The 16,226-nt window shown below is 36.3% G+C and overlaps 1 protein-coding gene across 4 annotated transcripts in view; it reads right to left on the bottom strand.

Annotated features, from left to right (window-relative positions):
* Positions 1–16,226, bottom strand: part of TBCK (TBC1 domain containing kinase) — a 198,528-nt gene that overhangs the window by 125,148 nt on the left and 57,154 nt on the right. For all 4 annotated transcript variants that reach the window (XM_074228748.1, XM_074228749.1, XM_074228751.1 and 1 more), the window contains 2 exons: positions 4,159–4,273; positions 2,412–2,485 (listed from right to left, as the gene is read on the bottom strand). In XM_074228748.1, coding sequence (XP_074084849.1) covers positions 2,412–2,485; positions 4,159–4,273 — 189 coding nt within the window. The remainder of the gene's footprint in view (positions 1–2,411; positions 2,486–4,158; positions 4,274–16,226) is intronic.

Genomic DNA, 16,226 nt, shown 5'->3' with positions numbered 1-16,226 from the left:
TTTTTATTAGCTCATAAGTATTTTCATCTTCATTTAGTCCCTTACTAAACAACTGACCAAATTTAATAACTTTTCTAGAATTCACCTTTCTGTATTTGAGTTTCAAAACTCTAGTCTTTTTACCAAGAGTGTAATAAATGATGCTCTCTATTAATGCTCCTCTGTGGAATTATACTTTGCTTATTAAGTTATACTTCACTGTCAATTTTTACTTTTTGTAGTTGTGCCATGGTCTTATGTTATCCTGACTATGGTTCCATACTGCTTAAACTCATTTCTGGATGCCTGTGGTATTTTTTTTTTTCCCTTTAGCTGGAAGTTATAAATTTTGTCAATAATGTGCCTGGGTATTTGCAATTTGGATTTTCCCTCCAGAAGCGGACAACGGGAGCTCCGTTTTCACAATGCCCTTTAATCCTGCTCAAAGTACTCTCCTATGTGAAATTGGTTTGGTGTGACTGGGCCAGATTTGAACCCCACATTGTGTTCCTGGCCAAAGCCCCCACAAGCTTCAGTTCTTAGGAGATCCAACTGGTTTAGGCTGACTCTAACCCCTAGTTTCAGGTCATTTGTCAGAATTTTCCTTGGTTTTTATTTGCTTTGTTGCAATCCCTCTTTGAATGCCAATCTTATCCATCTTCTGACGCTGCCTGGAGTTGGAGCTGACTGATATATCTCTTTGGTCTTCTTGATCACTGATGCTTCTGGTACTAAAGTCTATGTGACAGAGTTAGTGTCTACCGTAAGCTTCCCTAGCTCAAATGGAAAATGATCCTCAAGGCATGCTTTAAATAAGGGTATCAGGAGGGTGGAAATGGTTTAAGAAAGCACTTTCTCAGGGCCAAGGACTACATGCAATGAAGCTTTCCCCTTCCTAGTCTAAAAGAGAGAAGAAAAGGAAGAGAAGCCCAAGAAAGAGCCCGGGGTTTGTCCAAGATAAGGGGGTGGCAACATGAAGGATGATCATCTACATATAGATGCTTCCTAAATACAGATATCTGTACCTAGTCCATAGGCACTTAAACTCAACAGGGATACAAAAGAATTTTTATCTTTCTGCTAAAATTCACGTTTCTCCCAAAAGCTCCCTTTTCTGTCAAGAACCCACCATATTTCTAGTCAAGCAATTGTGGAAGGTTGGAATCACTCTCATTTCTTCACTTCTTCACTACCTATATGCAACGGTTATCAAGTTTAGTTGGCTTTTCTTGCACTGTGTCTTTCACGCCTATCCCTATCTCTTCATTCACACATAAATAACTCTAGTTTCAGGTCCTTATCACCTCCCTCTGTTTTTAATTTTAATTTTAGTTTTAGTTATTTTTCCAATAATATTTAAAGATGGTTTTCAACATTCATTTTTGTAACATTTTTTCCCTCGCCCTTCCTTCCCTTTCTCCTAGGATAGCAAGTAATCTGATATAGTTTATATATGGACAGGCCATGTTTCACATATTTCCATACAAAAGCATAACATTTTCACTTTTAAAATCTGTCGTGTCTTTTTCCTCATCATCTGTCTTGTAAAAGCCTCCTAACAGGTCTCCCTGTTTTCAGTCTCTCCCTCGCTCAACATAAATACCAAGGTATAACCACATCATTTCTACTCAAGAAACTGTTTCTAGAATGAAATATAAAATATGGTCACAGGACCATAAGCTTTGAATTTGAAGACACTTTAGAGGCTGAGTTCATGCTTTCATTTCACAGGTGAGTAAACATGATGGGCTCAATTTTCAAACTTCCCAGGGCAGACAAATGCACTGACCCTCTGCTTTGCACATTTTATACATATATAGCATGTGTTCATGAGATACTGATCTATTTATCTACATTTATCTCTGAATGAAATTAAACTATTCCTCATTGCAAGAAGGTTTTGTTGTGGAAAGCCTGCCCAGAATTCTCTAAAGATCTTGCTAGTCCAAAAAAGGCAAAGATTTGCTGATTTTTATAGCACTGCAAAATATTTATTATTTTTTATCTAAAAAAATAACATAGATAAAATTGAAGTATTCTTAATAATAATAGTATGTACATATTAGGGGCAGCTAGATGGAGTCATTTTTCAGAGTTCAAATTTGCCATCAGACACTGTTTGACCCTGGGCAAATCACTTATCCTTTTTTGTGTCAGTTTACTCATTTGTAAAATGAATTAGACAAGGAAATAGCAAACCACTCCAGTATCTTTGCCAAGAAAACTCCCAAACAGGGTCACAAAGAGCCAGACAGAACTGAAAATGACTAAACAACAATAAAATATACAAATAAGTATAATATATTTTACAGAGATGGTTAAAGATTTTGTCCTTTACTATTAAATACCAATATCCTGTAAAATTATTTACAAATATACAAAAATGAAATAGAAATGCTGAAATCTCAAAGCTTTAAAAGATTTATTCTTACCCTATAGGGAAATCAACATCAACACCATGAGCTGTCATGTGGTAAAGTCCAAATTTGGCCAGTTTAATATGTTCCTATAAGAGAAAAGAAGGTGAAGATTTCAAAAAAATGTAGCACAGAAAATTCCAATTTGATAAATGAAACTCACATAAACCATTACATCAACAAGTCAACTGAGAAAAGAACTATTTTATCTATTTTTCACAATTCTTAAAAATAAGCCCCCAATTTTTAGATATGTCGTAAAAAAAAATAGAATGCCCAAATGAGAGGTTTTTTTCAGTCATTTTCAGTTGTGTATGACTCTTTGTGAACCTCCATCTGAGATTTTTCTTGGTAAAGATACTGGAATAGCTTGCCACTTTCTTCTCTAGCTCATTTCCAGATAAGTGACATTAAGTTAAATGACTCACACAAATGTGTCATCTTGAAACCAGAGTGCGCTTGTGCTCAGGCTTGTGTTCTGACTCTCTCTCTCTCTCTGTCTCTCTGTCTCTCTCTCTCTCTGTCTCTCTGAAAATGGATAGACAAATTATACAGAGAGAGACAGAGACAGAGACAGAGAGAGACAATATTGCTCCATAAATATTGCCTTCCTGCACTTGGAAAGTATGTCTGATAGATCAGTAATTCCTCCATGTAATTTCAATTAAAGAACTCTATTGAAAAAAATTTTAAAGAAAAAAATAACCCTGAGCTCTCAGAAGGGAAAATATAAAATAGAGTTTTTAAACTCGTATTCCTTTGCAGTGGAACAGCAGTCAGGGAGACCATCTAAATAAATGACTCAAAAAAGAGGAGAAAGAACATAATTTCATTCATTAAAGAAAGCTAACCCAGGGAAGGATCTGAATCCATGGAGAGTGGGCACTTAAAAAAGAATATGTGACTTTATATGATTTATAATTGATGTAAGAATCACCTTAATATTATATCTATGAGTATTGGGAGTGGAGGAACCTAAAATTTCTTGTAATAATTTCTTACTGCTAAATATTAAGAGGCACTTAATCTAGAAATTTCTAACCTCTAAGACAAAACAAATAACTTCTTTAGTGGAAGCACTGTGTAGTGAAGAGAGTACAGGGCTTGGGAATCAGGAAGACCTGGGTTCAAATGTTACACATACCAGCTGTGAGATCATGGACAAATCCCCTAAATTCTCTGAGCCTCTTTCCTTAACTATAAAAACAGGGGCTATACTTCTAGTACTTGCCTGATGGGTTGAGGTGCAAATGAGATGACACAGATAAAGGATTTTGTGAACTTTTATAACAATATATTAATGGTTCTTGTGGCTGGGATGTTTCCAGTATTCATTCTCATTCTCTTTCCCCTCTCTCCCTCTGTCTCTGTCTCTCTCATTCCCTCTCTCACTCACTCCCCCCTTTTCTCCTCTCTCTCTCTCTCTCTCTCTCTCATCCTTTCCTCTTTGTCTCTCTCCCCACTTCTCCCCCTGCTCTGTCTCTCATTTTCTCTTCTCCCTCTCTTGATTTTCTCTGTCTCCCCCTCTCCCTTTCTCTTGATTCTTTCTCCCCCCTTGATTCTGTCTTCTCACTCTGTCTCTCTGTCTGTATGTCTGTCTGTTTCTCTCTGTCTCTGTCTGTCCCCCTTTCTCTTCTCCCTTTCTCTTGATTTTCTGTCTCCCCCGCCCTGTCTCTCTCCCCTTCTCTCCTCTTTTGATTTTTTCTGTATCCTTACTCTCTGTCTCTCTGTCTCTCTCTCCTCTCTGCCCCCCCCCCATTACCTCTTGATCCATGAGGATGTTGTGAGGGGACAGAGCACGATGGACCATTCCATGTTGGTTCATGTACTGCAGGCCCTGGAGGACCTCGAAGGCAATGCAGAGCACTTTCAGAGGGCTACAAAAGAACAAACATAAATACATTCTATCAGCCAGGAATGGTGCTTTCAAGAGCGAGGTCAGGACTCCCAGCCACGCCAAGACTTTCTGTCACAGTTTTCGCGGGCCCATCTTCTCTGGATCACAAAGGCTGGTGAGATCAGCTGCACTTGCCCTTCATCAACATTCGGTCCTTTTCAACAATATCCCACAGGCCAGATTTTATGGCACTCCTAGTTCTGTGACAGTCGGAGCTGTCCTCTCCCCTCCCTGGACATCACCAGGCCTCAGCTGCCTTTTCACCCTGGTGCTGGTTGCTGGGACTTTCTTAACATCTGGAAGGTTCTCCTGCCACTTCTACCCCCACCCCACAATGCTGCCTCTTTTTCCTATGGCGAGCTCCTTCTGGGTCCCCACTGTGCACATGACTCCAGCTAGCTAGGCTTCCTCTCCCTCATGTCTGGGGTGGCTACCATCTTCTCCACCCTCTCTGAAAATCCCTTTTAAATGCTGTCTTTCTTCATTAAAATGGAAGTTCCTGGAGGGCAGGCACTGTCTTTCCCATTGCTTATAGGCTGTCTAGCACAGATTTGCTTCTGGACTTGCAGGTCCCACAAGTGGCTCACCCCTTCACTTGTAAACCTCAGCATTTTTCAGGGGAAGGTGCATACTAGCCTGATTGGCTTGGATTTCTCTTTATAAAAATTCTGATAATACTTGATATTTGCTATTCAGAAATTAGCCCCTAATTCAATTATTCATTAGGTGAATTTTCTCTGCCTCTATTTCTTGTCCACTACTCATTTTTTAGAAAAATGGTTGGGGCGGCTAGGTGGTTCAGTCGGGGTGGCTAGGTAGCAAAGTCAGGGTGGCTAGGTAGCACAGTAGAGGCAGTAGTACCTGAGTTCAAATCTGGCCTCAGACACTTAATAAATTACCTAGCTGTGTGGCCTTGGGCAAGCCACTTAACCCCATTTGCCTTGCAAAAAAACTAAAAAAAAATGGTTCATCACAATGAACTAAAAGAAAATACCAAAATAAAATGGAGTTCCCAAACCTCTGGAAATAGTCAAATGACTAAACAGTTCACTTTTACTTAGGCTATGGGTAGGAATTCTAGCTATAATGTAGTAAATTGAGACAGAAGCAAGTCTTCTTCCAGAAAAACAGATGCTAACCTTTGGAGTCGTGATTTTGGCATCTACATGAGTACTAAGATATATTTTTCATCCTTTGCACTAATGATATATGCAATGTGATAAAATATAATAAACAAATATATCTCTAGCAGATTGAATATGGTTTATAAATATAGTATAAGTTTTCAAATGTACAATGACATGATTTTTTAAAAAATTAATTTAAACATGTAAATTCTCAGGGGTTTTTTGTCTTTGTTAAATTTTCTCCATCAATGCATACCAACAGCATAACTAAGATCATGTGGGATTTTTTATTTAACATTTCAAAAATGATCCTCAGGCTCAAAAAGATAAGGAACCACTGCCCTATGATAATAAATATTTGATTTGAGGACAATTAATTCAATTTGACAGACATTAAACTTTAATTATATGTTTACCAAATGCACAACCCTAAACTGTAGTGGGTATTAAACTTACAAAAATTAAAAGTAACTTAGTTCCTGTTCTCAAATAGCATGTCTGAATCCAAGGCTCATCCCTTCCAAATTTTGCATGTTATATACCAGTCAACTGTTCATTGAAAGTTCACGGTCTTCTTGATTAATATTCCTTGGTAAACAATTCCTGTATTTCTTTTGGTTGTTAGAAGTAATTTTTCCTAGAAGGTAGAAATTTCACTATAATATTTCTGTTGTTGTGTTGTTGCTCAGTCACATCTGACCCTTCATGATTTCCTGGACCACACTGTCCATGGGCTTTTCTTGGCAAAGATAGTGAAGTGGCTTGCTATTTTCTTCTACTTTCTTTTTTTTTTCTTGTTTGTTTGTTTTGGTTTTTGCAAGGCAATGGGGGGGGTCAAATGACTTGCCCAAGGTAACACAGCTAGGTCATTCTTACTCTGAAGTTGGATTTGAACTCAGATCCTCTTGACTCCAGGGCCACCCACCGCTTTATCCACTGTGCCACCTAGTTGCCCCATTTCTTCTCCTTTCTTAAGGCAAAGGGAGGTTAAGTGATTTTCCTAGAGTAACAGAGCTATAAAATTTCTAAGGCCCTATTTACCCTTAGGTCTTCCTGACTCCAGACCCAGTACTCTACCAATGAGCCAGCAAGATAGCTCCTATATTTCTACAAGAATTCCTTGTAAGAGCCCTGTGCATTCGTTCTATTCATTCATTGCAACTTCTTTTTTTTGCTAGTTCTCTAAAGTTTTGCTTTGTTCATTTTCTAAATTCCTATTTTCTTCTTTTAATTTTTCTGAGATTGTCAATCCATCTTGCCATTATTTAAAGTATTTTATTCTCCAGGCAGTTCATTTGATTCACTGTGTTTTGAAATTCTTTGAATAATTAAAAGATTTATCTGTGCCAGTATGTCCCCCAATCACTCTTTGGTTCCTAAAATTCTGTTTTCTTCACTAGTATCTTATTAAGTTAACAGATGTCAAGGTCTTTACCAATCTTAAAGTATTGTATAAATGCTTATTATTATCATTATCATTATTATTTTAGTCATCACATCAGTCCATTGATCTGTTTCTTCTGCCTGAAGGAGAGTACTTACTAAAGTTTATCTGTTCTTAACACTACTTATTGTTTTTTATTTATTTAAGGCAATGGGGTTAAAAGTGACTTGCCCAAGGTCACACAGCTAGGCAATTATTAAGTGTCTGAGGCCAGGTTTGAACTCAGGTCCTCCTGACTCTAGGGCCTGTGCTCTATCCACTGTACCACCTAGCTGCCCCCCCCCACACTATTTATTATTTTAAGCCCTTATTTGATCTTATGATTTTCCTCTTTAACTCAATTTCTGTCCAATTTCTTTGCATTTAGTGAATTGAAGATGTGATTTCAAGATGTCTTTCATAGTTTCTTTTTCCTTTTGCTTTGCGCCTTTCCTTTTGCTTTAACTGGTTCAATTGCTTTAGAGTACATTTAAATTTTAGTGATAAACTAATTTATTGATTTTTAAAAATTTTATTTCATTTTTTATTTCCTCAGCTGTTTCTCAGAACTGTTTTTCTTAATTTTGGTTTTTCTGTTTTGAAATGTTTAAGAGAAGTCATGGTCCCTTTAATACACTCATCATTTTAACTGAAAAGTCTGATTTCTGTCTTGACCTGTTGAAATCTAACTTCCAATTCTACCCCTCAACTAAATCCTCTGAATGCCAATCCCTAACCCTCAACAAAAATTTCTCTTAATCATGGTCCCAGTTCTGAAATATTTTTTACTATGTAATATCTTCATATTATAATTATAATATAATCATAATGTTTTCTTTTAATCTTCTATGTCCAAAATTAATACATACAAACACTGGTTTACAAATAACCCATTTATTGTGACCATTTTTCACTCCTTTGCCTTAGCTTTCTGCTATTTTCATGTGAAAGGAAAAAAAAAGAAAGCAGAACTGAAGCCGATGAGAATTTTGTGGCCAGGAATGAGGGACTGGGGAGGATGTGAAAACCAGAAAGCTACCAGAGAAGGTTCAAATCTTCCCACAAGTTTACCTCTATGCTGAGGTCCCAAATATCCTTTCACATGGACTATATGATTTAATTTGAGCATCCTTTGCTTGAAATCTCCAGGTGAATGTCCCATAAACAACTTAAAATTAACATGTCCAAAACATAATTATTTAACCTTTTCCCTACTGACTACTCCAGACTTCCTTATTTCTTTTACTTTCTAGGCTTCCTACCCCAGTCATCCTTAACTCTCCAAAAGTAAAATTAGTTACAAAGTCTTATTGATTTTACCATTACCATCTTTTATGGCTGTCCACCTCACTATAATAGCAACTGGGAGGCTGGACTTATAGTCAGGAAGACCTGAGTTCAATTTGACTTCTGGCAATTATTAGTTGTGTGACCCTGGGCAAGTCACTGCCTCAGTTTCAACAGCTATAAAATAGGGATAATATCAGCAAAGTTGAGGTGAGGATCAAATGAGATATCTGATAAGGAAACAGCACAATGTCTGGAACATAGTGGGTTCTATATAAATGTGCATTTCTTTCCCTTTTGAGCTGAATTTTCTTTCATTATGCTACATGTCTGATTCCTTACCATGTTTCATGGCCTGGACCTCTATTTACTGGACCAGCCTTACTGAGGCTGCAGTAAGCTCCTGACCAGCACAGAGAAGGCATTTAATAAATGCTTGTGGACTGACCAATTGGAAAAAATACTGGAACTGCAGTGAGAAAACCTGCAATGCCACTCCCTGGATGTGTCCTCTGGGACAATTCCATTAGTCTGTTTCCTAATCTGCTTTACCTAGCTTAAATGAGATAATGCATGAGAAAACTTTTATAAAGATAAGGTGGGAAGAGGAACCCAACCTGCCTTGTGGTTTCACAGGTACAGGGCAGGGATCTCTCAGGTAAGGAACTGTAATGCATATGGGCACCTTCTCTGCATGTGACTGGTCCAGAATCACCCAGCCAGCCTGTGAAGGTTGGAGAGAGAACTTGAACCCAGCTCTTCCCAGCTTCAAAGTCAGTTCTCTGTTCATTAGAGTAGCTGTCCTTCATGTTTGTCAAAGACATGATGAAAGGACTTACACATGATGTTAATCAGAGAGAGGGAGTGTTGGGCAGAGACAGCCTCCTCACTGCCTGTTCCAGAACCACTTCACCCCTTGGCTAGATTTGATAGGAAACAGGCCTTCTGGTGAGGTCTGGAGACTGTGGGAGGCATGGCCTTATCAGTACAGCTTTTCTCCTTGCATCAGTGAGGTGCCATGGTGTTACAATGGGTGTAACACCAGTACAGTGATTTTTTTGATGACAAACAGTATAGCTAATCTGTCTTAGTACATTTGCAGATTCTGGGCAGGGTAGATTAGCTAAATTGCCTCTCAGTGGTCTAATCAGCAGTGATGAATGAACTGTTCTCAGGTCTGCCACCATTCTACCCCCAGATCCCAAAGACTTTGGTATCCTAGAAGCTGCCCTGGAATCATGGGAATAATGCCAGGGATTCACTAGTTGGTATTATTTATGGTCAGAATTATGGGTGGGATCTGATTGTCTTTGAACCTACAACTTTCATTCTTGATTAATGAAAATGTTCTTCGCAAATGCTTTTACTCCGGTCCATCTTGCTCTTGGTTCAGTCTAAGAATTTCACCTCTAGCACCACACCATGGCCTCTGGCCATTCCTCTTAATTATGGTCCCAGTTCTGAAAACCAACAAAATAGTTGCATGAAGAGTTGAAAAATAACAACCCAGGACTCTTTTGTAATTGGAATGAATATACATTAAATACATTAACTAGGATCCATTGGAGGGCGTCTGGTGCCAGCAGCCACGGAAATTCCAGCTCCAACAGCAAATATTAAAGTTGCTGCAATTCAAAAGCTTGTAGTTGGATCTTGGGATCAACCTGGCAGTTCACTGCAAAGAGAGCCACCGCCTGTCCCAGCAGCTGCTTCTCAACACTCCCTCTATGCTCATAGCTAAGTATTCTGGGAGTCCAAAGCATTTAATTGAAAAAATTAGAGTGTTCAAAGCAGATCTGAGTCGCCTGAATATCCCATCCAGGAATGCATTATATCACACTGCTTCTCAACCATAAAATATATCATATAAACACAGGAGGCTATTATTGTCAACAAGTATTATCTAAAAGTAAATTAATCTTATACTTTATGTGAATGTGAATGAAATTATTTTCTTCCTAAAATCATCAGCACTGAAATAATTTTTGTATAGATAGATGGGTCATTCTAAAGTTTTTCCACATTAAGAGAAATAAAAAAAAAAAATAGCAATTATCTTGTGGTAGACACCATGCTAGGTATTATACAAACAATATCTCATTTAATCCTCATTTGACAGATGAGGAAACTGAGGTAGACAGAAGTTAAATGATTTGCCTAAAGTCACACAGTGATTAATGGTGGTCACATTTGAACCTAAGACTCCAAGCCCAGTGCTCTATTTATCAGCGACACACCCAACCTTCTACACCTGAAAGCAACAACTCACTCTTGCCTGTATTTTCAGCAAACTAAACTATAGACACAAGAAACAAAAAAGTTTTAATCAAAATATATTTTTTAAACTTCTTAAGTTTAACAGTCACAATTAAAGTTTTTCTGTGATTGCCCTGATTTTGACATTCTGCCAAATTTATTTATGGGCTACTCAATTCCATTTTAACTTAAAGATACATGGTTAAATCTGAAAGACTACTGTAAAGTTAAAAAAATTGTAACTATTCATAAACTGCACTAATCTTAACACATGTGAGGAATGTTACACTTTTGCCCATCATAATTCATTTTGAATTTTGAGTAAATGTTGAATTCAACATGTTCCATGAAAATAACTGTAACAATATGCATTTGAATACAACTTTATTTTTTACAAAGTACTACCTAATCTCTATTTACATAGGCATAATGACAGGTTGTATAACTATTCTCATCATAATTTTATAGCTAAGATCCCAGCTCTGGGTCTTTTTTACTAGCTGTCCATCATCCTTGAAGCTGGTGACTTTGGACGGTTCTCTCTAACACAATCCAATTCATATGACATCTTCCTGATGTTATGGCCCTCTTTGAGAATGAAGGAGAAGTGTCCCACTGAAAACCTAACTGACCAGTTCCAGTTAGGCAACACAGCTCCTTCTTCCTTCCCTCTGCCCATTCCTTCTTCCTTCCGTCTTTCCTTCCTTCCCTCTTTCACCCTTCTTCTTCTCCCTCTGTTCACAAAAGGAATCAATTATACCCCTATGAGAACTCTACCCAAAAGATGATAAATTTTGATTGACGAAACCTTGCAAAGATATCTTGGGGTTTATAGGTTAGTTTTTTTTTTTTTTTTTTTAAGGATCTTGACTTAAAACCCAAAGCACTCTGGCTCTCACTTATTAGTTAATAATAGGTCTTAGTCCAAACCTCATTAGTCACTGTTTGGGCTTGGATGGCTCAGAGTATAAATAGCCATTGTTTCTATTTTGGTCACAAATCTTGAGGGTCCTTCCCTCTCAGTTGTATTTTGTTTTATTCTGTTTAGACTAGGAAAAAGAGGTCATTCTTTGTCTTATTTCTTATCTAGCAATAATCACTGAATGATGTTGCCTCAGACAAACTAAGACATGGGAAAGACCTTAGCTTAAAAAGGCCAAGGACTTCCATTGCATTGGGACCACCTCTGGCCATTCCAATCAAAATCTTGTCACTGGACCCAGATGGACAATGAGGCTGGCGACTTTTTTATTTTGCAAGGCAAATGGGGTTAAGTGGCTTGCCCAAGGCCACACAGCTAGGTAATTATTAAGTGTCTGAGACCGGATTTGAACCCAGGTACTCTTGACTCCAGGGCCGGTGCTCTATCCACTACGCCACCTAGCTGCCCCAAGGCTGGTGACTTTGAACAGCCCTACCTCACTGAAATTCAATTCACCTGCAAGTCATGTCATCACCTTCCTGATGCCAAGGTGTGTGTGTGTGTGTGTATATATATATATATATATATATATGTATGTATTGCAAGATATTGCAAGTATAGAGTCATTTATGTGGGATAAATACTGAATAAATGGCTAGTCTTGAAATGAACCGCCCCAGGACACAGTTGGTAAATGGCAGAAAGAGGACTTAAATTCAAGACTTATGACTTAAGATTCAATGCTTTTTTCTCCAGTTTTAAAAGTGTCTTGATGAGTCATCTTAGTGAATGATTAAAAATAAGTTTCTAGGAATTCTTTCTTAATAATTATACCAATGTAAAATGAAAAAGTTACCATTCCTCAGTTACATAAAATATACACTGACTTGGCTGCTGTCTTTTTGTCTTAAAAGTTACTTTAAGAACACTACAATGCTGCTCTTATGAATAAAACATTTGATTTGAAAACAAGTGAATTTATGTTTCATAGGTAGAAAACCAATCAGTTTTTCATTGTCATTTTATTTAATTCATTTAATTTTCTATAAGCAACTTAATTATCTGCAGTGATGAAGAAAGGAAATACAAATCTACTGAAAACTTCTCAAATTTCTCATTAGACATAGTTTGGAGAAATTGTTAGAAATCAAAAAATTAATTGTTAAATATAATTTAATGTAATTTAATTTAAATGTAATTCCTATCTCTATCCCTTTTCTAGAGATCCAGCAATGAGATGGATCAAAAGTCCAAAAACAGGAAGGAAAAGGCAAAGTTTGGCTTTAGGTTAAATCCCATAAAAGATAATAATAATAACTTCAAAAAATACTTGGAACTTTCTAAATGCTTATATCATGCTAGAATGTTGACAAGAGCAGAGTAAACTTTTGGTTATAAAGATATTTCTAAAATAATAAATCACAATTTAGAATTTCTTAGACCTGTTACTAATTAGTTATGAGATATTAATTTTAAGGTCTCTGTTTCAGTTTTCTCATCTGTTTTTTCTCACCTTGTTACCAGTGCTTTAAACACCAAACTGAACTTTTGAAAAATTGTATTTATGAAGTATACAAGCTAAAAAAAAAGCCTAGTAAACCATGTTTATCCACAAAATAGTTTCTTCTATATAGCACAGCCTCCTACATAAGATTAAACAAGAGAGAGTGTGTATATATATAACAAATGATGGTATAAACAGAACTAAATCTGTTTTTATAAACATCTTCATAGGATAAATCAACTGTATAAATGGCAAAATACCAGACTTAAAAACAAAACTTAATATGAGATTTTCAAGCTACCAGTTATGGTATAGGGGAAAAAGATTATATTGACAAATATGTAGAAGCCATACATAATATATAATGGTTAATATATGTTTGTTGAAAACTATACAAATCAAATACTCTTTGAAAAATAAATTTTTTCTTTAAGTTTTATGCTATTTACAAACAATAAAAACAAAATTTTAAAAAACATACACATATGCAAAGTTTCATAATTTCTATTTTCATTTGGGAATTAAAAGAATCAGGTTCAAAGTAAATCACCATGGATTCACATGAAAAAACTCTAAAAATGAACATACTTCAAATGTTCATCAAAACTAAAAGGAGCAGCTAGGTAGCACAGTGGATAGAGCACCGGCCCTGGAGTCAGGAGTACCTGAGTTCAAATCCGGTCTCAGACACTTAATAATTACCTAGCTGTGTGGCCTTGGGCAAGCCACTTAACCCCATTGCCTAGCAAAAAAACCTAAAAAAAAACAAAAAACAAAAAAAAAACCTAGAAGTAATATTCAATTGTGACACTAGAGGACCTCAGCAGCACACCAATTCTGTAAGAGTGAATACTGTGATAATAATACTACAAGGCTTTTAAAGAACTTCAGATTTTTTTCATTAAACTAGTCTAGAAAAACCAAAGCATGAGACTGTGAGGTTTTGCTAATCAGTTTAAGGTCAAAATAGAAATAATTGCAGACAAAAAGTATATGAATCATTTATTTTTAAAATGGATACATATGAATTACATTTGATTCCAATGCACTGGGATACATACAAATATCAAAAACAACTCAATCAATGAAATTAGAACACATTACAATTTCTTCTGGGTGACATTACAATTAATAGCTAATTCTATTCATTGAAACAGGGTTTAAAGTAGATAAATCTTCAGATCTTATCTCCTTTTATTTTTTATTCTGTATTTTCCCTCAAACTAGAAAATTTAAATAGTTTTGAGGAAAGGGAAATTTACTTTACTACCCTTCAAATTGGAAAGATGATAAAAAAATTACATTAACCTTCAGTGTTGGATTAAGTCAATGTTGGAAGACAGGAATGCTAATACAGATTTAGTCCAACCATTCTGAAAAAAAACCCAATGGAATTACCAGACATGGAAGCACAAGGCTGAATCCTTGCCACTGGGGAAACTGAGGCTGCAGCCTCATTTCAGGAATTCAAAGCTATAGAGGGTCATATTGATCCAACATAAATGTAGTGATCCCTGTTGATAGTGTGAGGGATGTGTGTGAGAGAAACATCTAAATAGCATCATTGCCTAAAGAGGCAACACAGTTTGGAAACAGCAGATTAGTGCTGCCATGAATAGCAGAATTAGGCTCATGAGTGATCACTGCACTTTAAGTCTGGGTGAGAAAGGAAGACCCATATCACACACACACACACACACACACACACACACACACACACACACGGATCACTGAAAAAAATGGGATAGATGTTTATACTCCTATTATACTCCTAGACCAGCAACATGCCTAATGGACATAGAAACCAAAAACAGAAGGAAAAGTCTCAATTAAAACAAAATACTAATAATAGAACTCTTCATGATAGCAAAAAAAAAAAAGGAAACAAAATTCATGCTCACTGATTAGAGAATGATAAAAGGAATACTTTTATGAAGTGATGCAGAATGAGTAACATAGTATACAAAGGAACCACAGAAATGTAAAGAGAAAACAAGAGTGAAGCTCATGACAATTCAGATTACTGTTACATCCAATCTTGATTCCAGAAAATTCCATAAACTATCAGACATGGTCAAGGTTGCCTCAGGAGAGTTGACTGTACGTGCACTTCACTGTGGGCTTTTACACCTCAGAAACTGACAAGTGCTGCAAATCAAGGCTAGATTTATTGTTCCATTGATTGTCTTAACTTAAGCAAGTAATGGAGAAAATGATAATAATACAGAGAAAGTTTGAAAATGTGTCATACGTACATCGCCCCCCCAAAAAAACTGGTTGTTAAACATTTTCTTACAACTTCCTGAGCATGGTTGATGTCAGCATGTTTGGTTTTCTTTATCTGTTTTAATCTGTTTATATCCAGCATTCTAGAGTTTCTAGGAAAGGATGGTAATGTTAAAAAAAAATCAATAAAACATAAAAAGTGAAAGAAAGTAATAAATGTTGTTTTATATAGGATGGATAATTTTTAAACTTAAAAAACAAACAAGATAGCTTTGTCCTTTGTAATTGTTAAGAATCAGGTTAGATTTAGAAGCACAGCATTTTGAGCTGAAACAACTCAAACATCCTCTAGTCCCAAGCCAGATCTCAATAGTAATTCTCACTTTTACTTCTCTGACAAGGGTCATGAAGATATCCAATGAGAAAAAACTTATTCCACTTTTGGATAGCTTCAATCATTAACAAATTTTATATGATTGTGCCTCTTTTAATTATCAAAGACCCCAATCCTTCTGGTTCTGCCCTGTGGGGACAAACAAGAATTCTAAACCCCCCTCTACCCAGCATGGTAGTCAGGTTTATGTCTAACATGGCTAAATAAATAAATAAAATAAAATAAAATAAATAAATAAATAAATAAAATAACACAGCAAAAAATATCACATATAAGCAAGATAGTGCAGTGATATATAACCAGAACAATAGGACAAAATAAGAAACAAACACGAAAATCCTCACTACTTGTTTCTCACAGGTTAGAGTGAAATCTTAAACTGCTTTGTTCTACCTAGTTTTCTTTTTGCACTGAAAGTTGTTTTCTTCTGCATTGAGATATCTCACTGGGATGGAGTCAGTCAGTACTTGCCTGTCTCCTGCTTCACAAATCACAGAAAACATCAAAGCTTAGTACATTATGTTGGTGAAAATGAAAGAGAACAAAAGAAAAAAACAACCCCTGGGAAAAGTAAGAATACTATTAAAGTAAAAAAAAAAAATAATCCTCCAAAGAAAGATGAGAGATCATAACAGTGCATGGTTTCTAGGCATGACCCAACCCATTTGCATTTGGAATCTGTACACATCTTAATGACTTTTTCAAATATTTTCGGTTAGTACAATCCCAAATATATTTTGTCAAGCCTTTTCCAGATGCATTTCAAAGGAAATTTACACCGTATGTTTCCTATT

The sequence above is a fragment of the Macrotis lagotis genome, chromosome 3, assembly GCF_037893015.1.
Source record: "Macrotis lagotis isolate mMagLag1 chromosome 3, bilby.v1.9.chrom.fasta, whole genome shotgun sequence".
Taxonomy (NCBI): Eukaryota; Metazoa; Chordata; class Mammalia; order Peramelemorphia; family Peramelidae; genus Macrotis; species Macrotis lagotis.
Note: the sequence above shows the minus strand (reverse complement) of the source record. Positions and strands in the feature narration are given on the sequence as shown.